The sequence below is a fragment of the Globicephala melas genome, chromosome 2, assembly GCF_963455315.2.
Source record: "Globicephala melas chromosome 2, mGloMel1.2, whole genome shotgun sequence".
NCBI lineage: Eukaryota > Metazoa > Chordata > Mammalia > Artiodactyla > Delphinidae > Globicephala > Globicephala melas.
In genome coordinates this window covers 23,600,506-23,627,785 of record NC_083315.2, presented here as the reverse complement: position 1 = coordinate 23,627,785, position 27,280 = coordinate 23,600,506, and the positions used below count along the sequence as shown (strand labels likewise).

At 39.3% G+C, this 27,280-nt stretch overlaps 1 protein-coding gene and 1 non-coding gene across 3 annotated transcripts in view; one reads left to right on the top strand and one right to left on the bottom strand.

Moving 5' to 3' along the window:
• Positions 1 to 3,600: 3,600 nt before the first annotated feature.
• KIN (Kin17 DNA and RNA binding protein) overlaps positions 3,601 to 27,280 on the bottom strand; it is a 41,112-nt gene continuing 17,432 nt past the window's right edge. The window contains exons 8-13 of one of the 2 annotated variants that reach the window (XM_030836912.2): positions 21,217 to 21,346; positions 19,003 to 19,053; positions 14,182 to 14,250; positions 13,272 to 13,371; positions 11,690 to 11,790; positions 3,601 to 7,737 (exon numbers count right to left, since the gene is read on the bottom strand). In XM_030836912.2, the coding sequence (XP_030692772.1) occupies positions 7,675 to 7,737; positions 11,690 to 11,790; positions 13,272 to 13,371; positions 14,182 to 14,250; positions 19,003 to 19,053; positions 21,217 to 21,346 (514 nt within the window). In that variant the 3' untranslated portion in view covers positions 3,601 to 7,674. Of the gene's footprint in view, positions 7,738 to 9,026; positions 9,810 to 11,689; positions 11,791 to 13,271; positions 13,372 to 14,181; positions 14,251 to 19,002; positions 19,054 to 21,216; positions 21,347 to 27,280 lie in introns of those variants that run through there. The other variant, XM_060293329.1, reaches the window with a different exon arrangement.
• TRNAR-UCU (transfer RNA arginine (anticodon UCU)) lies at positions 5,250 to 5,322 on the top strand. The gene has a single exon. It is a non-coding gene; the product is annotated as a tRNA-Arg (tRNA).

Genomic DNA, 27,280 nt, shown 5'->3' with positions numbered 1-27,280 from the left:
GAAGAAGATAAATACTTTGCAAAGAAGTTTTAGGATGTTGTTGGCGTTTTCAGATGGGAAGGTGTGTTAATCGAGGTCGTGCAGAGGAGGGCTGCATTGGTGAGTCAAGCTGCCGTCCAGACGGAGTCCTGGGTTTGGCATTTACTGTAAGGACTTCACTGTTTTTAGTGTCAGGTCCTCAACCTTGCAACTGAATACATTATTAGGTTGTCAGTTACATGGGAAATTCAGTTATGAGGTTATTTGGTGAAGTTGGAGTAAGAACAGGGGAAGTCACCTATCTTAATTGTTTTGTAGTTATATATATATGAATACAAAGCCCTGTCACCCTCTGTAGGGATAACCTTGCCAAGGTACCTAAGATGCCCATGATGCTTTGCCAAAATTCCTTCCTTAGTGTTGGCCTCAGAGACCCTTTTTAGTCCAAGAAGCCTGTATTAGTCAGGATTCTCCTGAGAAAGAGAACGAGTAGGATAGCCATGTCATATATACACACATATATAAACATACGCACATATACAGTTGGCCCTTGAACAACGTGGGGCTTAGGGCTGCCAAAATCCCACAGTTGAAAACCAACAAACTTTTATCTCTGTCTCAAAGACAAAGGAATTGATAGATGACTCACCCAAGGGCAGGAAACAAACAGTATAGAACAGATCAGGACTCAAACCCTAGTTTTTTGTTTTTTTATAAATTTATTTTTTATTTATATTATTTATTTTTGGCAGTGTTGGGTCTTTGTTGCTGTGCATGGGCTTTCTCTAGTTGCGGCAAGCAGGGACTACTCTTTGTTGTGGTGCGTGGACTTCTCATTATGGTGGCTTCTCTTGTTGCAGAGCACAGGCTCTAGGCGCATGGGCTTCAGCAGTTGTGGCACGTGGGCTCAGTAGTTGTGGCTCATAGGTCCTAGAGTGCAGGCTCAGTAATTGTGGTGCATGGGCTTAGTTGCTCCGTGGCATGTGGGATCTTCCCGGACCAGGGCTCGGACCCGTGTCCCCTGCATTGTCATGTGGATTCTTAACCACTGAACCACCAGGGAAGTCCTCAAACCCTAGTTTTTTGATTCCACATACTGTGATCTCTAATTAAACACAAACTTTTCCCCATACTTAGTTAATTTTAAAGATCTGTAAAATGAAACAACAGGTGCTATATTTGTTTTTTAAAAACCCACATACAGGGGTTTCCCTTGTGGCGCAGTGGTTGAGAGTCTGCCTGCTGATGCAGGGTACACGGGTTCGTGCCCCGGTCTGGGAAGATCCCACATACCGCGTAGCGGCTAGGCCCGTGAGCCATGGCCGCTGAGCCTGCGCGTCTGGAGCCTGTGTTCCGCAACGGGAGAGGCCACAACAGTGAGAGGCCCGCGTACCGCAAAAAAAAAAATAAAAAAAAATTAAAAAAATCCACATACAAGTGGTCCCATGCAGTTCAAACCCATGTTGTTCAGGGGTCAATGGTATATATATAAAAGAAGAGATCTATTATAAGGAATTGCCTTACATGATTATGGAGGCTGGTGCAAGTCTGATCCATTATCATTCTGTGCTTTCCTTTGTTTATAACTTTCCTTTAAATCTATTCTGAAAATGGATATATGTTCAAAGGCCAAAGTGATGAAATTGCACTTAAAAAAAATTTTTAAGGTACATTTTTATGAAGCTTTCTCTCCATAATTTGGTTGAAACCATTTTTCATTTTATAAAGTAGACAAAACTACCTCTTTTTGGACATACCCAACCAATATTTGTGAAAGCAAGTGATCATCTTTTGACATAATTGCAAAATATTAAACGTGATTATTTCTATAATTTCCAAGATAACCTCAGTGCTGAAGAGGTAAATAGCATTGCCTTTTAGTTTCATTCCTCTATAAAAATTGGTCACCTATGGCACCTATGATTTTTAAAAAAATCTATTACATCTTTTCTATCCCTATTTCAAAAATACTAATCTTAAAATGCTAATATTCAACACAAACTTCAAAAGTGGGTTCTTATACTGGTTACTTTGTAAAAAATTTTGACCTTAAAACAGCTACCTTTAGCTATATAAGGTTAGATCTATTCCTAGTATTTTACATGTGCTCAGTAGTTTTTTTTTTTTTTTTTTTTTTAACGTGCTCAGTAGTTTTAAAAATAATGATGAAAATCTTGGGGTGTAAATTTACACGCAGAGTACTGAGCAACATAGTCCTAGCAAAAGAAACTAGATTTAAAATCAAACCCATGTTATTCAAATTATCAAAACTTTTATTAATAGCTGGTGTTTTAAAATTCATTTCCTGTAAAAAATAACCTGATTAATACTGTTCACATGTGTCCCTCTTGAGACCAGAAAATTGCCTTCTCTATATAATTAATTTTGAATTATAAGTGAATAATCAATTTTGAATTTCAAATGAAGAAACCAAATTAATGGGAATCATTGAAAAAGAAGGAACTATTCCACTGTCTGCCTCTTGGTTAGTTCTGAAAGTATTATGCTCTCAGTGATGAAGAAAAACAAGTTGACAATTATCTATGCTTATTCGTTGAACACCTTGAAACCCACTGGTAATTGATCAATATTTAATTTTGTATAAAGCTGGGGTATTACAGGGCTGGTATTTGTCAAATATATTCCTCTTTAGGACAAAAGTAGCCTATCTTCAAAGCTTTCTGTAAGTATCAATCTAAACAGTTCCCATTAAACCAATTAGATATGTATGTCTTATTGTCAGAACTGTCAGGAAAATAAGAGCCTTTGTTTGAGAAACAAGACTGCGTTCAGGTCATACTTCTGTCATAAGTTTGTTTGTTTGTGTTTTTAAATATCTGAAAATTAAACAAGGCTTCTTAGAGTTGGAAAATTGGCAATCCAAAGAAATAAGTAAAAAAAAAAAAGGGAATTAGAGAGTGTCTCTATGTGTAGTAAAAATGAACTATGAATCAGTAGTTATTTTAGTACCTAATGGTATGAGGTCTTATGCAAGTCATTCTACTTGCTTTAAAGGATCACTTAATACCATAAGGAGGAACATCTTCTCTTCAGACTTATCCCAATCGAAAGAGCTGTAAGTGACTCCAAAGACCCAGTAAGATGAAAGTAGAAATTACCTGGATGCCTAGATACATAAAAATGCTTATATGCTGTAATAATTTAGTAGTCTTATTCCTTTCTTAACACTTTTTCAGGGAATTCCCTGGCAGTCCAGTGGTTAGGGCTCAGCAGCCGTGGTCCGGGTTCAAACCCTGGTCAGGAAAGTAAGATCCCGCAAGCGGCAAGCATGAGGCATGGCCAAAAAACCAAACAAACAAACGAAACAAAACAAAACACTTTTTCACACTGGCAAAGTCTACATGGATGACTTTTTCTGAAATATCCATGTGAGAGAAAGAAAAATCAAGGACGCTTCCTTTTAATGGTATAGTGATTCAATTACCCAGTTAACGTTTCTGGGGTCACTTCAGTCTACCTAATGACGACCTTACAACGAAGGCTGAGCCATATTCTAATCCTGTGATCCCATTTCACCAGAGTAGGAACTGAGGTATGTACAGTTCCTACTTACGTTACGGGTAACCGTAACGGTCTCTCACTGCGGTATGTCAAAGTCAGGGCGGGTTTTTTTTTTTTGGCTGCACCAGGTCTTAGTTGCGGCATGTGGGATCTAATTCCCTGACCAGGGATGGAACCCAGGCCCCCTGCATTGGGAGCGCAGAGACTTAACCACTGGACAGCCAGGGAAGTCCCAGGGCGGGTTTTTAAGTAGCTACTCCAAATTAGCTAATTTCTCTTTATCGGCCAATCATTTCATTTGAATATCAATTCACTAAACATTGTCAATCCTACACGACACCCATCTTGGGCCTACACCTGCTTCTCACCCTTTTATCTCCAGCACCTCCTGCGATCATTTACTTAGGGGAGGCGCTTTAGTAAATGTTTGTTGAATAAATTCACTCAAACGTGTCAGCAAAAACTGATAGGGAGTTAGAAGTACACAAGGGTAAAAAGAGCAAATAAGGCAATGGGATCTGACGGCATTCCTAATGAAGAAAACTCAAGGAATTTGGTTTCCTAAGATATCAATGCCAATAATTTGATATGACCTCAAGCAAGCTGGTGAAAAAGAACAGCTTTCCAAAAACAGAAGCCACAGACAGAGAGAAAATATTTACAAAAGATATTATCTAAGACGATCATCCAAAATATACAAAGAACTCTTAAAACTCAACAGTAAGGAAGTGAATGACCCAATTTAAAAATGGCAAAAGACTTGAATAGACACGATATACAGATGGCAAATAAACATATGGAAAGATGCTCATCATCATATGTCATTAGGGATTGCAAATTAAGACAATGAGATACTACTACACACCTATTAGAATGCCAAAATCAAGACAACACTAAATGCTGGCAAGGAGGTGGAGCAACAGGAACTCTCATTCATTGCTTGCAGGACTACAGAACAGAACAGCCACTTCGGAAGTCAATCTTACCATTCAATCCAGGAACCACGCTCCTTGGTATTTCCCCAAATGAGTTGAAAACTTATGCCTGCACAAAAATCTACACACGTAGGTTTATAGCAGCTTCATTCATAGTTGACAAAACTTGGAAGCAACGAAGATGTCCCTCAGTAGGTGAATGGATAAATACTCTGTGGTATATACAGATAAGGTGGTATTACTCAGCACTTAAAAAAAAAAGAGCCATCAAGCCACGAGAAGACGCGTGGAGGAAACAAATGCATATTACCCAGTAAAAGAAGCCAGTCTGAAAAGGCTACATACTGTATGAGTCCAACTACCAGACATTCTGGGGAAGGCAAAACTATGTAGACAGTAAAAAGATCACTGGTTGATGGAGGCAGGCAGGGGAGGGGGGATGAGCAGGTGGATGTTCAGACTGAGGAACCTATTTTGCATGATACCATAATGGTGAATGTATTTCATTAGAAATTAGTCCAAGCCCATAGAATGTACAATCCCAAGAGTGAACTCTTGACGTCAGCTACGGATGCTTGGTGAGGATGACGTGTCCATGCAGGGTCATCAGTTATAACAGATGCACCATCTGGTGGGGGTGCTGATGGTAGGGAGGCTGTGGCTCGGGGGGCAGGGGGCACGTGGGAAATCTCTACACGTTCTGCTTAATTTTGCTGTGAACTTAAAATTGCTCTAAAAAATAAAGTCTATTTTTTTTTTTTTTTAAAAAGAATAGCTTACGATGCTTTAAAAAGAAAAAAATAGTCAGGGAATTCCCTGGCGGTCCAGTGGTTAGGACTCTGCGCTTCTACTGCAGGGGACCCAGGTTCAATCCCTGGATGGGGAACTAAGATCCTGCAAGCCATGTGGCTCGGCCAAAAAAATAATAATAAAGAAAGAAAAGAAAATAGAGAAAAAAGTCTACATAAGACTTGATTTTAGGTGTCTGCAGTCCCTCTGCTTAACATAACCATATTGGCCTCTAAAAACTTACAGGAAAAAAGGTTCTACAGTCTAGCATCATATTTTTGTGCTTCAGACTTTTTTCAATTAAGTTGACCTTCAATAATGCTACTTTATTTTATCCTGTGACAATTTCAGGAAGATGCTGGAGAAAAGAATTAAATGTGGGTGGTAGGGATGAAACATGGTTTTCTAAGAAGAAAACCACTGAGTTGATTCCAAACTTACAGATTTGGGGGAGGCCTATGAAATTTGTCATGTTTTATTTATCCACTATAATCAGGGAGAACCATTCCCCTTATGGAAATTCCTCAGGTCACAAACGCTCGCCCCCATTTACTGACACTATGCTCACTTCGTTTATCAAACACCTACTAAGTGCCGGGCTTTACGTCTGACACTCCATATGCATTTTCTGTAGTTCTCACAACAACCCTGCCGGGACACACTATTTTTGACAATTTATACATTAAAAGCATTGAAATTCGAGAACATTAACTTTCCTGAGATGACTTAGCTAGTGAATAGAACAGCCAAAATTCAACCTAAAGTCTGCCCAACTCCAAAATCCAGCTCCTTTCCCCAGTACGATGCTGTCCAGCTATTTCGGAAACGCTTTAATTCATCCCATAGCATTTTCTGTAAAGCTACTGACATCACCCTATTACTATTTCTTTCGCTGCCTCCTCTGTCTCTGTTCACCAGCAAATACTCTCCCACCTTCTGATAATAGATTTATCACCCCTCCCCTAAGGGTGGGGTTCCAGAGGGATGGCCCATGGGTTGGAATACAATACAAGTCTGGCCAGTCGGTAGTATTCCAGTCCTTTTACTTGGAATGATCTGTCCCGGTGTGGATCCATAAGACTCAATCCCAGGTTTTTTGCTGGAACTGTGACAGAAGGGTAAGATGTAAACCTGGAGGCTGGAGATGCTGGCAGTCATCTTGCTGTTTTGAAAAGTACCTTGAATGAACCCAACACAGAAGCCAGAGATGACAGGGGCCCAGCCCTGAATCTGGACTGCTTGCACCCTGAATCTCACTTGAATCGAGGGTCTGCTCCTTCGCAGTTATATGAACTATAAACTTCCTTTTTTTTTTCCCATAAGCAACTGTGAGGTGGGTTTCCTGTCTTTTGTATCCCTTCATAATACGCTGCCCTACTTATTTAAAAATGGACAGCTCACCATTGCTGGTGGGATTGTAAAATGGTGTAGCCACTTTGGAACACGGCCTGGCAGCTCTTCAAATGTTAAACATGGTATAACATGAGTGAGTTACAGTATGACTGACTCCAATCCTAGGATCTGAAAACGTACGTTCACACAAAATCTTGTACACGAATGTTCACAGCAGCATTATTCATAATTGCCTCAAAGCGGAAACAACCCAAATCCAGCAACTGATGAATAGTTTTTTAAAAATGCGGTATACCCATATGATGGATAATTGTTCAATGAAAAGGAATGAGATAGTGATCCGTGCTACAACGTGGATAACCCTTGAAAACATTATGCTGTGTGAAAGAAGCTGGTCATAAAAGATCGCATATCGTATGATTCCATTTATATGAAATGTCCAAAACAGGCAAATACACAGAGACGGAAAGTAGATTAGTAGTTGCCAGGGGCTGGGGACAGAGGGGAGGTTAGGAGTGACTATGGATACAGGGTTACTTTCGGGGGTGATGAAAATGTTTCCAATTAGATAGTGGTGGTGCTTGCACAACTTTGTAAATATTCTAAATACCACTGAAATGTCCACTTTAAATGGGTGAAATTGTATGGTGTGTGTGAATTATATCTCAATAAAGCTGCTATTCTATTTATAGTTTGACTCTTTAAAATGTAATTATATTTACAGTTCAACTTTACTACTTTACTGATGAAAATAGAAATTTAGAATATATGAAGGATTTCCTCTAACTATATGATTCTAAATTGTCCTATATAAAACACTTTACAATAATGTTCTTTTAATGAAGATAAAAAATCATCAAGGAAATATTACAAAGGAAATAAAAATAACAAAGACAAAATTACACAATTTTGATACTTCATGAGACATAACTAGATTTTTCTGTAAGTTTAGCTAAACAACTATACAGTAATATTTAAATAAATCCATTTGTTTTATACAAAAGAAACACCCTAACACAGTAGAGTCTTGTAATGCCTTTGTGAACACCAATTTGATGCTTTAAGATTTTAATGTGCTGTTAACAAGTTATCAAACTCAGGCAAGTTTAGAAATGTCTTCGTATTGAATTCCTTCAACTCTGCGTCCTTTTAAAGGGCCCTACAAATTAAAATAATTGAAGAAGAGGTTAAGAACACACATGTACTTATAAGACAAGAAAAGGACACACACTTCTGGATCCAAATTTGCCTTTTTCACATCCCTAAGATACCACTAAGGTACCTAACAGCTGTACACATCTGTGAATTTTACAAGTATTCTAAAGCATTCTACGGCAACCTCATCAAGAACTGGCCGTAGTTTCTTCAGTGCTATGTGGCATGTGTTACCTCTAGACCCTGTGGCAGAGACTGGCTAGCTGGTCAGTATCTCCTCTGCTTCCTGGAGCAAGTCACATTTCCTGGCTCCTCCTGTGGTCAGGTATGCCATGAGATGGAGCTCTGGCCCAAGGAAGGGAACAGAAGTGACGCGGGCCACTTCCAGGCCCAGGCCATGCTCCCCCCCACAGGCAACCCGTCACGCTCCCCGCGGCCTGCCTGAAGCACACGGACACGGCAGCTGTCAAAACCCCGGTTGAAGGTGGTAGAGCCACCAGTTAGAAGGACCCTGGGCTCACAAATCACCCCTAAGAAAAGAGCCATTCCCTGATTCAGAAGACCTGTTCTGCACTTCAAAATGAGAAGTTAATGTCTATCATGTTTGTGCCATTATCAGTTGGTTTTTTTTTTTTAAATAACAAATTTTTTTTTTTTTTTTTCTTTTTTTGCGATACATGGGCCTCTCACTGTTGTGGCCTCTCCCGTTGCAGAGCACAGGCTCCGGACGCGCAGGCTCAGCGGCCATGGCTCACGGGCCTAGCCGCTCTGCGGCATGTGGGATCCTCCCGGACCGGGGCACGAACCCGCGTCCCCTGCATCGGCAGGCGGATTCTCAACCGCTGCGCCACCAGGGAAGTCCGCAAATATTATTTTAAGCAATACAAATCCTCATACTCAAAGATATTTGTCTAGGTTAGCTGTGACAGGCTGGTCTTATTACAGAAAATGAGACCAACCTGAAATATATTTTCTTGTTCCCTTCATATCCAACAAAAAGGGAAAGGGGAAAGAAAACTGGATTAATGAAAGATGATACCTGTCATAAAAGCTGATACAGCCTGGGAACACAGAGGCTAAGAATATGGGCTCTGGACCCAGACTGCCCAAGTTCAAACCCCACCCTCAGCAGGTGACACAACCCCTCAGTGCCCCATTATCCCCTAGTGGGGAACAGTAACAGTACCCTACATTACTGGCTTGTTGAGAAATATAAATGAGCTAGCACATATAAAGTGCTCAGAATAACATCTGGAACATAATATGCATATGAGCTCAATAATTTTTTTTTTTTTTTTTTTTTTTTTTTGCGGTACGCGGGCCTCTCCCTGTTGTGGTCTCTCCCGTTGCGGAGCACAGGCTCCGGATGCACAGGCTCAGCGGCCATGGCTCACGGGCCCAGCCGCTCCGTGGCATGTGGGATCCTCCTGGACCGGGGCACGAACCCGTGTCCCCTGCATCTGCAGGCGGACCCTCAACCACTGCGCCACCAGGGAAGCCCAAGCTCAATAATTCTTAACTCTTATTATTAAATCTTTCAGTTAAAATTTAAAAGTTGGTCCTCTCCACTGCAAAATATAAAATGATGATGATGACTCTAACCCTGGGCTGAGATTTTAACATTTTTTACCTTCCTTTAAAAAATGCTTTTAAAATGTCTTTCTTTTAATGTACTATAATGATTACATATAAAGGAAATAAATTCCCAGATAAAGCATGACCCAGTTTGACATCATCAGGTTTAAAGGTCGAAGGTCAATTACACTTCTGTGATAAGAAGGCCAAGCAAGGGATAAAGAAGGGGGCCAGACTTGGGTTAACTAGGCAAGTATCTAAAAAGTTGGGGCTGGTTTTGAACAATTTGTGAGCTATTTAAAAAATCTGCTTAATAAATGTGTAAGTTCCAAATCTTATGATACTGATACTAAAATTTAAGATGCCAGAAATAATAAAAATAGGAGAAACCACTCGAAAAGTTCATGTTTTTCAGGGCATTGACTTGGAGAAAACATGCGGACGTAGAGACAAGCTGACCGACATGCACAAACCAGCACAGATATTTTTAATGGAGGCAGGCTGCAAAAGAAGAAGAAAAAAACAAAAAATTTGCATGTGGGTTTCCTCCCCCAAGAGTACACGTTGCTTTGCAATCAACCAGAAAGGCTTTCCCTGCGGATCACCTCCGAGGTTCTATCTCCGTCCGGCTCTGAGAGCGATGAAAGCATTAGAGGGGAAGATGGAGCTGTGGGTTCACAGCAAGGCCGGGAAGAAAGCAGCTCTCGAAAATCATACAGACTGGAAACCAAAGCTGTGGACGGAACCTAGAATATCCTCAACAGTACTGAGTCGTTCTGTTTCCCTTAGATGAAAACGTGAAGCGGGATGTAAGTTGGATAGTATTAGGAAACTAGAAAGTAGAGGAAATTCAACCTGCCAAGGAAATACGAGAGTTTCCACGATCTTATGCTGATTGAATCAGAAAAAAAAAAACTGATTTAAAAAAGAACTTCAATCTGTTCATGTAGTCAGATTAATAAATTCCCTACTGACAGGTGACATTCCCTGTTCCTTTTTTTTCCCCTTAGAGTTTATGTTCGTTGGTGATTAGGTTAGTATTTTCAAGGACAGGGAAAAAATGCTTAATTTACTGAAATGTGATTTTTTTCAAATAAGAACCTAAATGGTTTTTCTAGAAAGCTTTCCTGAGACACATGTTCTCAAACCAGTTCATAGCTGGGCTCAGGGGACCTGAGAACTCCTTAAAGGGAACATATAAAATTTGGCAGTTTATGTGCAGTTTCTTGCAGAGAGCCCAAAACTTTCATCAAACTCTTCAGGAAGTTGATTATTCCCCCAAACACTAAAACTTCCTGTAGTGGAGATGAAAAAGCTTCTCGTTTAGAGATAAAGATACACGGTGCGGTAGCGCAGGGATCTAAAAAGAATTAGGCAGTTAGGAAAAAACATGTTTCAGACCCTTCTTTCTGAAGACAGCTCAGGTCTCACTCAGACTCATGCGCAGACCTGTCAGTGGACCGTCAGTTCTAAGTCAACGAACAATTTTACTTAAATGTCAGATTTCTTAAAATCTATTTATTGATCTCTTCTACCTTAAATCCTTTATGAAAGAAAGAAGGACATTAAAAAGTATTATTGATCTCTGTGGCTTTTCCCCCACTAGCTCTGACTATATATTCTCCACTAATCACACTACGGCAGATTGAGTTTTATGTTAGATGTGGGGGAAAAAAACTGGGATATAAAACTATGTGTAATATATACAATGTTATAAAATAGAAAGACTGAAAAAAAACAGACCAAAATATTAATGGAGGTTATCATTTGCCTGGAGGTTTACGGGCAATTTTAAAAATTATTTATATTAAATTGTATTTTTCAGCTTTTATCCAAGAGTGCTGCTAGAGACTGAATGTTTGTGTCCCTGTCGAAATTCATTCAATACATTCAAAATGTGATGGTATTAGGAAGTGGGGTCTTTGGGAAGTGATTAGGTCATGAGGGCAGAGCCCCTGAGAATGCATTAGTGCCCTTAAAAAGGGATCCCAGAGAGCTCCCTTTCCCCTCCCACCATGTGAGAACACATTAACCAGGAAACAGGCCTTCAGCAGACATCGAATCTGCCTGTGCCTTGATCTTGGACTTCCAGCCTCCACAAACGTGAGAAATAGATTTCTGTTGTTTCTAAAGCCACCCCAGTCTATGGTATTTTGTTATAGCAGCCTGAACAGATTAAGACACATAAGGAATTTCTTTTGTAATCAGAAAATAAAATGCTTTAGTAATGTCAGTCATTAGAGAAAATAAGCTTATAGATTTCCAAATAGGAGAGAAGGCAAACAGAAAGCCCAAACTTAAAACACGAATCTGATGAAAAAAAACCATAGCACATTTTAAAAGCATTTTGAAATTTCCGTCTTTGTGTAAACTATACTTACGGTTTCAATGACTATAGTAGCTGAAAAAGTCTTCTCATTGATGGATTCTAGGGTACCTTCATTTCCTCTGTAGCCTCCATTTAAAACGAGAATTCTTTTTCCTGTAACAGAAAAGGGTTAACACTTAATACAAAGAAAATGGCCACTTTCTTCTACTTTCGTACAGCCAAATGCAATTACACTGAATCAACATAGTAGAAAACAAAACTCTTCTCTTAGATGTTCTTAACCATTTAATATCTGTATGATGCTACAGTACAGTCTGTAGATACTTTGATAACTGTAACATCACAAGACTCCTCATTTTTTCTACTTATTTGTCAAGGAATGTTTTAATTTTATACCAAGGAGTATAAGGTTCTTGGAGGAGATGCCCAGAGCCCAGAAGTAATCAGAAAAAATTCAGCTTACTTTTAATTTCTCTCTTTTTAAGATCATAAGATGGTTGCTAGTTTCATAAAAGCGTAAATATGTGCCTGCTGTTTGGTTGAGCCATTCTATCTCTAAGAATTTTCTCAACACAAATCATATATCCATACAAAGATCTGTATGTGAATGCTCATATAGCAGGTTTGTTTGTAATGGCCAAGAGCCGTAAACAACCCCAATGTCCATCAGTAGGTGACTGGATAAAGAAACTGGCACATCCACATAATGAAATAGTTGGCAATAAAAAGGAATAAAGTATAGATGCCCACAACAACGTGAATGAATCCACAATGATGTACTTAGTGAAAGAAGCCAGACGGAAACACAGGACACGTGGTATGATTTTATTTATATAAAATTGTAGAAAACTATGAGCTAATCTATAGTCACAGAAGGCAGACTGGTGGTTGCGTGGGGGACGGGGGAGACAGCAGGGAGCGAAGGACTATAAAGGAAACGGAGGAAACTCTGCGGGGTGATGGACACATTTGCTAAGTTGATTGTAAGGGTGGTTTTCACGGGAGTACGCATGTGTTGAAAACATCAAATTGTATACTTTATACAGATGCAGTTTATGTTAATTACATCTTACTGAAGCTGAAAAAAAAGTCCACAATTTCTAATCCATAAAATGAATTTTATTTTATGGAGAAAGAATATAGGATCCGATAAACAGAAGTTTTAGAGACTAACATTATCACTGTGCCAGCAATGATACCACCATGAAGAGTCTGGGTCAGAGGCAAACAACCTAACTACAGAAGCATTTATACTAGATATGCGTAAGACAATTAAGGAAAAGAAAATGCAAAATAATACTGACTTTTACTTTACCATCTCAAATAGCTAAACAAATATATTAATAATAATCCTAATATGATTGATTTTATCCAGATATGTCTGTGATTTGCTTCTGGAGAGAAAACAAAGATTCTAGAAAGGGAAAATTTATTTATGCCACAAAATAGCTTTCTCAGAGGACTGGTAAACTACCACCTCCCCAAGTCAAACTGGGATCAGTTATATTGGCAGTTATATGTTTCTAAAAAGGAAACTCGTACCCAGAACTATCTAGTAACGTCAAAAACTAAGGTTTTAAAGAATGGAATCACTTATTTCGATGGTATATTAAATGGTCTGCAGAAAGATTTACCTGGTGCTGGAATTACTGTTTCTAAATGAGTCTGGTCAAGTTTCAGCTTGTCTCCAGAATCAATCATCTTCACCACAGCGGTGTAATTGTCAATTACTTCCTGCCATGTAAAACCAACACTTTTATAACAGAAGAGACATGTGAACACAAAGTCCAAAGGACAGAAATAAATGTAAACAATGAAATTCTAACCAAAAGGTAAGAGTAACTTGTTTTAAGAGTAACTCCTTGTATCAATGGAGCTTATTTTCTAGATGCCATATATGACCTCAGGCTATGGTTCTTAAAGAATTCAATTCAAAGCTTAGTTAAGGTTTTCATCTGGAAAGAAAAGGCTGGTGACCTTAGAATAAGACTTTAAGAAATACAATGAGAGGGATAATTCTGTGTCATTTCAAGTACAGTAGGAGGGCAACTTATGCATGCACAAGGGTGGGTGCTAGCATGAAACTATACTCAGGGAAAGCACAAGAAAGAAAAAGATTGGAGCATTGATTTTTTTTAAATTTTAAAATCCTAGAGCAATCAAAAGATAAGTCTCTCAGGCAAACCACAAGGAAGTCCTCCTTGGAACTCTGGGGCACTATTACATTGCCCGTCATTAACAAAGGGAATGTACCTTACTAACTAGCAAGGTGCGCTCACTGAATTTTTTAAGAGGTGCCAATGGGATTTCATACATACCATTTGCTCTAGTAAGAAAGCCGACCAAAGTTAAGTATAAACTATGGTTGGAAATGAAATATTTCCTCAACCGTTGGGAAGTCAGCCTTCCTTTCATGGAACCATCGAGAACCTTAGACACACTGCTTCTGTTACTAGGACTTGATTTTTAAGGAGAATCAAAATGGCTTTACTCAGCCACATGCCAGCTCCTTCACCAAATTCCATCATAACTCCATGTTCTTACCTTAACAATCCCCTTTTTCTTATGATATTTCTCTCCAAGTTTTTTGGTTATAATTTTCACTACAATTTCCTGGAAAATAAGAAAAAAATAAAGATGGAAGGAATGATATAAATTATCTTTCCTCTTTTGATCCTTCATTTTAAACATTTTCACCAAAAATCATAGTAAAATGTTAACTGCTTTGCTAAATAAGACATTTTGGAGATGGAAGTCTTCCCAACGATGGCAGAACATTTCCTTAGTAATCTTTCATTCCTTCTGTCTCTTTTTATTCAACACAGTTGGTTACCAAGAGGAAAAAACGCGTATCTCATGGCTGATTTCCATAGTGAAGATTTCCTGAAATCTAGGACTTTCATCCACCAATCTCAACTCTATTAATCCAGGTCTTTCATAGAGAGCTTCTTTCTTTCTCTCCATTCAAGGAAGAAAAAATGCCAAGGATGTTATATGTTGACATTCACCGCTGACAAAAAAACTCAAGAGAGCAGGAGTCTCACTGGGAACTGCAAGCAACGGAGGCTTTGAGCTAAAGCACAACACTTTCCACAATGCTCTTTTCTCACGATGTTGCTCTGGATTTTTGGTAAGACTGGACTCCTCCAGACTAGCTCTAGCTAAAAGCATCGCTCTTCTGAGCATCTAGTTCTCAACGGGAGAGAAATCTGAGTTTATTTCATATTAATGCATTCTGAGTTTGCTTCTTTATCATTGTTTTCCTGATTTCAATTGGCTAATGGCTGACGATAAAAATTAAATCACTTGACTTAATTCCAGATTCACTACAGCAATTCTGTATTTGCTACTTCAAGTGGATACAGCAGAAGTACTAGATGGTCACAAGTACTTCAATAAGCCAGGCTAAACATTACATTAACAAAAACCTAGTAAGGACTTTGGGGGAGAATATTTAACAGCAGAAAAATATGTTTAAGAGAAGGCTTGAATGTTCTTATTCTTAAGTCAGTATTCTATTAAGACTTTCTCAATGAAGCCATATAATACCAACAGTTTCTCTGATTTCTGGGCTAAATTTCTCAAAGGCCCTCATGGGTACACACACTTATAATTTAAACATAATTCATTACTTCATTGTACTATTGACACTTGCTCATAGCACATCTGTCAAAACTTTCTTTTCTGAGTTTAAAAACTAAAGCTCTCCAATCCATCTCTGTGGGCTGCTGGTTATTTTAACACACATACTGCCCGTTTCAAAATGAGACACACACTGAGTCACTGGATCCCTGTTGGCTGATCTTCCCTTTTTTTTTTTTTGCGGTACGCGGGCCTCTCACTGTTGTGGCCTCTCCCGTTGCGGAGCACGGGCTCTGGACGCGCAGGCTCAGCAGCCATGGCTCACGGGCCCAGGCGCTCCGCGGCATGTGGGATCTTCCCAGACTGGGGCACGAACCCGTGTCCCCTGCATCGGCAGGCAGACTCTCAACCACTGCGCCACCAGGGAAGCCCTGATCTTCACTTTTAATGTAACATTCTCCAAGAGGAGCTAGGAAGAAAATCTGAATAATTTACTATACTAGAAGATTATCAAACTGAAAATAAAATTTTATTAAAAGTATTGTCAATGCAGGGACTTCCCTGGCGGTCCAGTGGTTAAAGACTTCGCCTTCCAATGCAGGGGGTGTGGGTTCAATTCCTGGTTGGGGAAGTAAGATCCCACATGCCTTGTGGCCAAAAAACCAGGGCGTAAAACAGAAGCAACATTGTAAGGAGTGCAATAAAGACTTTAAAAATGGTCCACATTAAAAAAAAAAATCTTAAAAAAAAAAGTATTGTCAATGGGAAGAGAACTTTTGGACTAACTAAAAATGCTTTTTTTTTTTTTTTGCTTTTGGTTTGTTTTCTTTTTCCTTTAAACCAATGGTTCTGAACAAAGGTGATTCTAAACATGAGAATCACCTAGGCGGTTAGTGAAAATAGCCATTTCACCCCAGGAGACTGGATAGTGGTAGTATTGAAGCATATATATCTTGGAAAGAAATGGTCTAAATTTTTTTGAATTGTGCTCTGGTTAAGAACTACTGCTCTAAGCAAAATTCTTGATTACACTTTCATAAACAATATATGAAACTATTAATATCAAATGCTAGCTACTCGGACAGGGAAAGCAAACAAAATAATTCATAGATGGTTACCTCTCTCTAGGTCCTTCCTTTTCTAATCTTCACCCAGACTTCTACTCAGAGACGGAAGTCAGGGAGACTAATGCATCCCAGGAAGTACTGTTTATTAGGGCAGAGTACAACCTAGTGAATCTGACTGCCAGGGAAATCCTAGCTCACCACTTTCTAAATGACCTTGGGGGAATTACTCAAATAATCTATACCTCAGTTGTCTCACCTATCAAAAGGGAATAATAACAGTAATTACCTTGTAGGCCTGATATGAGAATTAACTGAAATAATTCATATGAAGCACTTTTTTTTAATAGTTTTTCTTTTCTTTTTTTTAATTGAAGTATAGTTGATTTACAATGTTGTGTTAGTTTCAGGTGTACACCACAGTGATTCGGTTATATGTATATGTTTATCTATTCTTTTTCAGATTCTTTTCCCTTATAGGTTATTAAAAAATATTGAGTATAGTTCCCTGTGCTATACCGTAGGTCCTTGTTGGTTCTGTTTTATACATAATAGTGTGTAACTGATAATCCCAAACTCCTAATTTATCCCCTCCCTACCCCCTGCCTCTCCCCTTTGGTAACCATAAGTTTGTTTTCCATGTCAGTGGGTCTATTTCTGTTTTGTAAAGAAGCTCATTTGTATCTTTTTTTTTTTAGATTCCACATATAAGCAATATCATATGATATTTGTCTTTCTCTGTCTGGTTTATGAAGTACTTATTTTCTATTTAATACAGCAAGGATTTTCATTTTACATAACTTATTTCATGATCTTTCATGTGGTCACCAGGCAAATGTTTCCCATTGTATAAGAACATAAACTAAGACATGGAAACAAAATTATTTTTAAGCTAGTGAGGGAATAACTATGAAGATTTAAATTAGAACTTTATGCTTTTTGATCTTCAAGATCATTATTAATAATAATAATAAATCAGAAATTTTCAAATCAGAAATTACCCAAATAATTACTTTTCACTCTTGTGTTATTGATCAAGCCAGCTCCCTTAAGGATAACTAAGATACCCTGAAGGTTTTATGAAAACTTCATATTCCAGTAAGTTCAAAACCGAGCAGCAATAAATAAAAAATATTTAAAGTACTGAAATGTTTAAAAATTATTATGCAATTGTTATCTTAAAAGAACAAGAAATAAAGTGAAATAAGTCACAGAAAGATAAAAACTATGACATCATTTATATGTGGAATCTAAAAAATACAACAAACTAGTGAATACAACAAAAAAGAAGCAGACTCACAAATATAGAGAACAAATTAGTGGTTACCAATGGGGAGAGGGAAGTGGAGAGGGGCAATAAAGGGATGAGGGAAAAAAAAGTTATTATGGGCTTACATGAAATCATGTGTGTGAAACTTTTGAAAACTGGAAAGCACTACAGAATTTAAAGAATCTTTCCTTCAATAAAAAAATTTTTTTAAAGACTTTAGTAAATTAGATTAAGAAAAAACGAAAAAAGACAGAAGAAGCAATAATAAAAAAGCAATAAAAAACAAATCTTTCCTTGAACTTATATAATTAAAATGTGTTTTTAGAAAAGGGAACCCTGTTGCACTGCTGGTGGGTATGTAAATTGATACAGCCACTATGGAGAACAGTATGGAGGTTCCTTAAAAAAACTAAAAATAGAACTACCATATGACCCAGCAATCCCACTACTGGGCATATACCCTGAGAAAACCATAATTCAAAAAGAGTCAGGTACCACAATGTTCATTGCAGCTCTATTTACAATAGCCAGGACATGGAAGCAACCTAAGTGTCCATCAACAGATGAATGGATAAAGAAGATGTGGCACGTATATATAATGGAATATTACTCAGTCATAAAAAGAAACGAAATTGAGTTATTTGTAGTGAGGTGGATGGACCTAGAGTCTGTCATACAGAGTGAAGTAAGTCAGAAAGAGAAAAATAAATACCGTATGCTAACACATATATATGGAATCTAAAAAAAAAAAAAATTGGTTATGAAGAACCTAGGGGCAGGATGGGAATAAAGACACAGACCTACTAGAGAATGGACTTGGGGACATGGGGAGGAAGAAGGGTAAGCTGGGACAAAGTGAGAGAGTGGCATGGACATATACATACTACCAAATGTAAAATAGATAGCTAGTGGGAAGCAGCGGCATAGCACAGGGAGATCAGCTCGGTGCTTTGTGACCACCTAGAGGGGTGGGATAGGGAGGGTTGGAGGGAGGGAGGGAGACGCAAGAGGGAAGAGATATGGGGATATATGTATATGTATAGCTGATTCACTTTGTTATAAAGCAGAAACTAACACACCATTGTAAAGCAATTATACGCCAATAAAGATGTTAAAGAAAAAAAAAAAAGCTGTTTTTACAACAAAGTACCTAACTGGGTATTCTTATAGCAAAAACTGAAAATAATTCCAGGCTTAAATTCAAATTTGTCCATACACAAATTTGGCATTAAACTCAAGAAACATTACTGGTCCATGAACATGAAGTAACCCTCTAATAACAATATAACAAATACTTACAGAGTAGATGCAAAGACAAGTCATTAAAGTTATAAATCTATGTACAGAATTTACAGATATTTAAGAAATTTAGTCATTTATACCAAATGCTATTTAAATCATTTGCTTAAAAGCACATTTAGAAGTAAGAAGCCCCAGCGGGATACGTACAGGCTGGAGCCAGTAATCTGTTCGGGCAGCTCTTTTCTTCTCCTCTTCAATCTGGAGGATGCATGAGACATTCATAAAATTACCTCTTTAAAATCCTCAATTTATTTCAAATAACATTCCTTTTAGCAAAAGAACACCATAAAACACACTTCACAGAAGATCGATATAATTTGCAATCTCTGATAAACACAAACCTTTTTTTGCAATTAGTTTTTGATTGAAAAAAAAAGCAACCTGGATTTAGGAAAATAAGTGATAGGCAAATCAACTGACCAAGAAGATAAACGTAAACAACCTCTATTGAGTCAATACTGCAACGCCACCTGCCAGCATTACTCTGCCCTATCCCTGCTTCCTCCCCTGGACTGTCATGCGCTGGAAAACAGGCGATGTTTTCAGGGGGCAAAAACATAACTCTTACAGACCAATTCAGCACAGCATAGTTGGGTATACAGATTGATGGCAAAGAGGAGCTTCCCTGTTTGATAAGGATAATAAAGCCTGTGAATGGAGGGGAAGAAAAACACAACCAGGAGAGAAGTAAATGAAAAGGTGACCAAAAGGAAAACGTGCTGACCAGCTGACCTGGCTGTATCTCACAACTTTTTCTTTCTCAACTGCTCAGTTAACCCTAAGTACCTACTTTCTAAGGGACTGAACAATGTCGCTCTTTGGTTGATTCAAAACCTCATCTTAATTCCTCCAACTTTCCAATATGAACAAAAAATATTCTAAACTTGGCATGGTTATATTCTAAGCAGGTAGATCTGGCTTTCCATTTTACTTTGAATTAGATTCAAAATGGCTTATAAGACCTCTGTGGTGTTGCCCCTGTTTCTCTCTCCAACCTCAAATGCCACCACTCTTGTGCTTACCATGCTCTAGCCACCTGGATCTTCCCTTTGGATGCTGAGCTAGAGATCTCCCCTGCCCTAGTGGGGGAACAAGCTATCTCCCCACTCCCTGCCCTTAGACCTCCTCAGCACATAGCATTTTGTAATTACTTATCCACTGGTTCACTTGGTCATGGAATGCCTCCTTCACTAGGGTGAAAGTTCTATGACATGCAGGGACTGTGTTTTTCTCCCTACTCTACACATGCAGGACCTCACATGATGCCCAGCACGTAACAGCAACTCAGTATCTGCTGAATGATCGAATGACTACATCTCACAGCGTACACATGTTATATTATACTTTAAGCTTTTCTAACTGTCCTGCATTGTGTGAGGACTCAGTAACAGGGAAGACCAAACAGTTACTCCCATCCCTTGACAAATGAAGAAAAGGAATGAGGAGACCAGAGGAAATGATGTTACAGGGAAAAACGTTAGCTTCTTGTACCCATTTATTCTTTCTCTTCGCCTTTTCTACTTATTTCATAAATTTATTGATAAGGGAAGGTGATGTGTTGGAAGGGAGAAAGGAATACTTAGGAATATATTAAGAACCTTCTGCAGAACGGCTCTAGAATCTCAGGTAAATTTAGAGCAAAAGTATAGCCCTAGATCTAGGTAATCATAGGTTTTCACTGATTCATCATATAAACTTGGCCATCAGGTTAAATCACATTAAAAATATGTCAGAGGGCTTCCCTGGTGGCGCAGTGGTTGAGAGTCCGCCTGCCGATGCAGGGGACACGGGTTCGTGACCCGGTCTGGGAAGATCCCACATGCCGCGGAGCGGCTGGGCCCGTGAGCCATGGCCGCTGAGCCTGCGCGTCCGGAGCCTGTGCTCCGCAACGGGAGAGGCCACAACAGTGAGAGGCCCGCGTACCGCGAAAAAAAAAAAAAATAATGTCAGAGCTTTCTCTCCCGGGTAGGAGGTGGTAAGTGGAAGTCAGAGGCAACAGGAGAGCCCAGGTTGGTGGGGGCATCCATGGAGGATGCCAATTTCACGAAGCCACCAAAGGTGAGCAGAGCTTTCATTTCTGGCTTCAATTACCACTGAGGTTCTCCTAAAGTAACTCTATTGACCATAATTTCATGGAGTGTTTTGAAGACAGCACTTGAGGCAAGAAAATAAACCTATCTAAGGAGGTTCCAGCCTCATTCAGATGGAACTACACCTACGCTCTTTTTTCCTAACCTGGTATGAGCACATTTTTCTCACTTTATATTAATCTCATAATTGGTGAAACTATTTAACTCTCCTTGGCTGGAATCACATCCTTCCCCTAACAGCTAGAGTTGACAAGCACTTCATAAAGCGTACCTCCATGATTTCATCGAGTGCAGATTTCTTCTTCTTCTTTTCTTTTGACTGAGCTGAGCTCTGGGAAGACTCCTTCCGTTTCACCGATGCTGCGTTCCCTACTGTCTTCAGAGCACTTGGTCCCAAAGAACTGATGGGAAGAGGAACCGTGCTGTTAACAAAAACTGTGCAGAGACGCAGGCTTTATATAATGTGCAGAAGGAACAACACAGAAGAAATCTGTTATATGGTTAGCTTCCAACAGATTAGTCAAAACTACAAAGGGCGTGTCTATCACTTACAGGACCAGGAGCACCATGAGAAAATGGAACCCTTCCTGTCCCCCCACCTTCAGCTAGTGCCACTCTATCAGTGTGGCTGAGTGACGGGTGACAGCATTGGCTTCAAGGTTGGGGCCACCAGGGTTTGATCCTACTTCTGCTGGGACCTTGAGCAATTAACTTTTCTAAGCCTCATTTCCTCACATATAAACGGGGGTAGTAATGTGACCCAACTCTAGCTCGACCGGCAGGATTAAGTGAGATGTTTGTAAAACAGCTGGTAGAAGTCCAGCACATTGTTATCAGTTCTATTTCTTTAAAGCAAAGATCTCAACATCCAATTAAAATTTTTTTTATCGTTCCCAATTGCCTAACGTCGTCAGTGTACATTCTACATTTCTGAGTGTCATCATAAAATTGTCACCACAGGCCCCAGAATGCCATCCCTGATTTATTACGTATACTGGTCATTCTGAACAATCTGCTATTGACTGAGCCATGCCCTGTGCTTCAAGCTTTTGCAAATCTGCACATGCCTCTTTTATACCTAAAATAGTCTCTCCATTTATCTCCGTTTGTTGAACTTCTTTAAGATCCATTCTTCATGAGGCTTCTTGGAATTTGTTGTTTTTGAACCGCCATAGCACTTTGGGGCAGGCATCCCACTCCACCTGGTATGTAATCATTTGTATATATGACTCCTCTCTCACAGTAGGGGAGAGAATATATATATTCACATATATATATATATATATATATTTTTTTCCCCCCTGTAAAGTAGCAGTAACTATCTTGTGACTCAGATAAAATAGATGCTCCACTAATATTTGCTGACTCACTGAATATTATCAGTCTAATTATTTAATTTGTCATACTTGTAAAATACAAAGAACACATATTTGCACAAAGCTACCATGGAAACAAGAAAAAAAGTGTGATTGATAGAAAATACAGTAGAGTTAATATTTTCCACTCTTTGGACCTTTTCCTTTACGCATTTAAAGGCAGCATTAGCTTTATTGGCAGCCGGACGACTGTAAGGACTCCCAGTGGAGCCTGCAGTCAACTGAAATCCCTGCTTCTTATATGGGGAGGCTGCAGGTCAGGACTCCCACACCCTGTCTTCATGGAAGCCATTCTCTCTTTATCTAACTGGAAGGCTTTAAATTTACCCTTGCGATATTTCACTTACTAGGTTTTGTCCCATAATTCAATCCTCTGTCATATTTTTAAGTTCTAAGGTTTGTGACAACTGTAAATAATATACATTGGTTGTGAACAGATTAAGTCCAAATAAAGATAAACTCTTCAACGTGCTACTCAAAATAAATATGCTTTAGAGTTAAATGTACTTTGAGCTAGGAATCCACCGAATTTAGCAATAATTCCAGATCATAAACAACCACAATATGTCTAATAGGCACTAATAATCCCAGCAGAAGGATTACGTGGCTATTTTCGGGTCTAGTAATTACTTCTTCCTTACATGTTCATAAACCACCTACTTCCTACTATAATCACTAGGAAAAGCTAGCTACCATTGTGTTCTGAAGATTTTTCTCCACTTTTAGAAAAAACATTTGCTTATTTTTCTGCTTTCTGTGTCTTCCCACATTCTCCATGATTCCTCAAATTTTATCAACAGTGAGTCGTCAAACACATCTATAAATTACTCAATATTTTGGTATTTGTTTCAGCTTGGAAATTTAACCCAATTTAAAAATGGACAATAGACAATTCTCCAAAGATCTATAAATGGCCAGAAAGCACATGAAAAGATGCTTAACATCGCTAATCATTCGGAAACTGCAAATCAAAACCACAATGAAATACTACCCACACTCATTAGAATTGCTATTATAAAAAATTACAGAAAATAACAAGCACTGGCAAGGATGTGGAGAAACTGGAACCCTTGTGTAATTGCTGGTGGGAATGTAAAATACTGCAGCTGCTGTGGAAAACCTTTTAAAAGTTAAACACAGAATTACCATACAATCCAGCAATTCCACTTCCAGGTAAATACCCAAAGGAATTGAAAGCAGGGACTTGAACAGGTATCTGTACACCGATGTTCGGAAGAGCATTAATCACAAGAGCCAAAAGGTAAAAACAACTCAAATGTTCACTGACAGATGAATGGATAAACAAACTGTGGTCTATATATACAGTGGGGTATTATTCAGATTAAAAAGGAACGAAATTCTGATCCATGCCACAACATGGATAAACCCCGAAGAGCTTATGCTAAGTGAAAGAAGCCAGACACAAAAGGACAAACACGGTATGATTCCACTCAAATGAGGTAGTCAAATTCATAAAGACGGAAGAGTAGAACAGAGGTAACCGGGGGCTAAGGGGACGGGTCGTGGGGAGTTATTTTTTAGTGGGCTCAGAGTTCCAGTTTTGGATGATGAAAAGATCTGGAGATGGATACCGGCGATGGTTGCACAACAACGTGAATCTACTTAATGCCACTGAATTGTATACTTAAAAATGGTTAAAATGGACCATCTTATGTTATGTATATTTCACCACACAAGAAAACTAAACTGAATAGGAAAAATAAAGTTTTCTATTTAGCAAATGTATTCAGCATTACTAAATGATTAAAATGTGAGAATCATCGGGAATAAAAAGATGAACAGAACAGCCCATCAGGATCTCATGATGTAGTGGGAGAACAGATACGGAGGGCACTGCACGGAGAGAGAGCAGTAGATGCAAGCGAGGGTGAGACCACAGAGTGCGTAGGAGACAAATGGCTTAGCAGAGCCGCGGTGCAGATGGCAGGTGGTACGCCTGTAAACGTAACTAGAAGTTATCATATAGACGACGGCTTAAATTGCTGAAAGTCTTTAACAAGAGAAAGACATGGTAAGATTTGACGTTCAGAAAGATCCTTTCTGCTTGTGATATCAAGAATCTCTTAGAGGGACTTCTCTGGTGGCAGAGTGGTTAAGAATCTGCCTGCCAACATAGGGAACACGGGTTCAATCCCTGGTCCGGGAAGATCCCATGTGCCGCGGAGCAACTGAGCCCATGCACCACAACTACTGAGCCGGCGTGCCACAACTATGGAAGCCTGCACACCTAGAGCCCGTGCTCCACAACAAGAGAAGCCACCACAATGAGAAGCCCACGCACCACAACGAAGAGTAGCCCCCGCGCACAGCAATGAAGATCCAACACAGCCAAAAATTAATTAAATTTTAGAAAAGAATCTCTTAGAGCTAAAATGAATAAATGAAAAATATAAAGAATGTTGATGAGACATGATGAAGGACAGTATTCTAAAAGATTAATAAAACGGATAATAAATTTGAATACCTCGTTGAAAAGAATATTCTAGAAAAACAAAAATTATACAAATGATAAAAATTGAGGGCTTTTCTGGTGGCACAGTAGTTGAGAGTCCACCTGCCGATGCAGGGGACACGGGTTCGTGCCTCAGTCCGGGAAGATCCCACATGTCGCGGAGCTGCTAGGCCCATGAGCCATGGCTGCTGAACCTGTGCGTCCGGAGCCTGTGCTCCGCAACGGGAGAGGCCACAACAGTGAGAGGCTCACATACCGAAAAAAAAAAAAAAGAAAATAGGCAATTTGTTTCCAGCTTTGCTTTGTATGATAATCTTACACCAGCTGCTGTACCAATAATGCCCCTCCAGCCCAAAAAAAGATTCTAGTAGAAAGGTGAGAGATTGAGACAGGGTCAAATGAGGTTAAAATCAAGGCAGGAAATGAACAGTAACAGACTGGAAATGGAACGGAAGGCTTCTAGAACAGCCCTAGGATTCTGCTTTCAGTAACTGGAGTGAGCATGTGTGCAATTAAGAGACAGGGAAGCCACACCGAAGTGGAGTTACTGAGCTGATGAGTTGTGGCCCAGGCAGTGTTATTCATGTGTATGAACACAGCTGGAATCTTCATTAGTTACCTGTCAGACCAGGCCCAGTGCCAAGTCTTCCTGGAGACACGGAGGTGTGTGGAGGCCAGGCTGTGCCTGGAGATGGAAAACCAAAGACAGTGTGTGGCTGACAGGGTCTTGGTGCCCCGGCTGGGTGTCAGGCCTGAGCCTCTGAGGTAGGAGAGCCGAGTTCAGGACTTTGGTCCACCAGAGACCTCCCGGCCCCATGTAATCTCTATAGGCGAGAGCTCTCCCAGAGATCTCCGTCTCAACGCTAAGACCCAGCTCAACTCAACGACCCGCAAGCTCCAGTGCTGGACACCCCATGCCAAACAACTAGAAACACAGGAACACAACCCCACCCATTATCAGAGAGGCTGGCTAAAATCATAATAAGTTCACAGACACCTCAAAACACACCACCGGATACAGTCCTGCCCACCAAAAGACAAGATCCAGCCTCATCCACCAGTACACAGGAACCAGTCGCCTCCACCAGGAAGCCTACACGAGCCACTGAGCCAACCTTCCCCACTGCGGGCAGACACCAAAAACAACGGGAACTACTAATCTGCAGCCTGTGAAAAGGAGACCCAAACACAGTAAGGTGAGCAAAAAGAGAAGACACAGAAATATGCAGCAGATGAAGGAGCAAGGTAAAAACCACCAGATGAAACAAATGAAGAGGAAATAGGCAGTCTACCTGAATAAGAATTCAGACTACTCATAGTAAAGATGATCCAAAATCTTTGAAATAGAATGGAGAAAATACAAGAAATGTTTAACAAGGAACTAGAAGAACTAAAGAGCAAACAGACAATGATGAACAACCCAATAAAGGAAATTAAAAATTCTTTACAAGGAATCAATAGCAGAATAACTGAGGCAGAAAAAGGGATAACTGACCAGGAAGATAAAATAGTGGAAATAACTACTGCAGAGCAGAATAAAGAAAAAAGAATGAAACGAATTGAGGACAGTCTCAGAGACCTCTGGGACAATATTAAACACACCAACATTTGAATTATAGGGGTCCCAGAAGAAGAAGAGAAAAAGAAAGGGACTGAGAAAATATATGAAGAGATTATAGTTGAAAACTTCCCTAATATGGGAAAGGAAATAATCAAGTCCAGGAAGTACAGAGTCTCACACAGGATAAGTCCAAGGAGAAACACGCCAAGACACATATTAATCAAACTATCAAAAATTAAATACAAAGAAAAAATATTAAAAGCAGCAAGGGAAAAGCAACAAATAACATACAAGGGAATCCCCATAAGGTCAACAGCTGATTTTTCAGCAGAAACTCTGCAGGCCAGAAGGGAGTGGCAGGACATATTTGAAGTGATGAGAGAGAATAACCTACAACCAAGATTACTCTACCCAGCAAGGATCTCATTTACATTTGACAGAGAAATTAAAACCTCTACAGACAAGCAAAAGCTAAGAGAATTCAGCACCACCAAACCAGCTTTAAAATAAGTGTTAAAGGAACTTCTTTAGGCAGGAAACACAAGAGAAGGAAAATACCTACAAAAAAACCCCCAAAACAATTAAGAAAATGGTAATAGGAACATACATACTGATAACTACCTTAAATGTAAATGGATTAAATGCTCCAACCAAAAGACATAGGCTGGCTGAATGGATACAAAAACAACACCAATATATATGCTGTCTACAAGAGGCCCACTTCAGACCTAGGGACACATACAGACTGAAAGTGAGGGGAGAGAAAAAGATATTCCATGCAAATGGAAATCAAAAGAAAGCTGGAGTAGCAATTCTCATATCAGAAAAAACAGACTTTAAAATAAAGACTATTACAAGAGGCAAAGAAGAACATTACATAATGATCAAGGGATCAACCAAAGAAGAAGATATAACAATGGTAAAT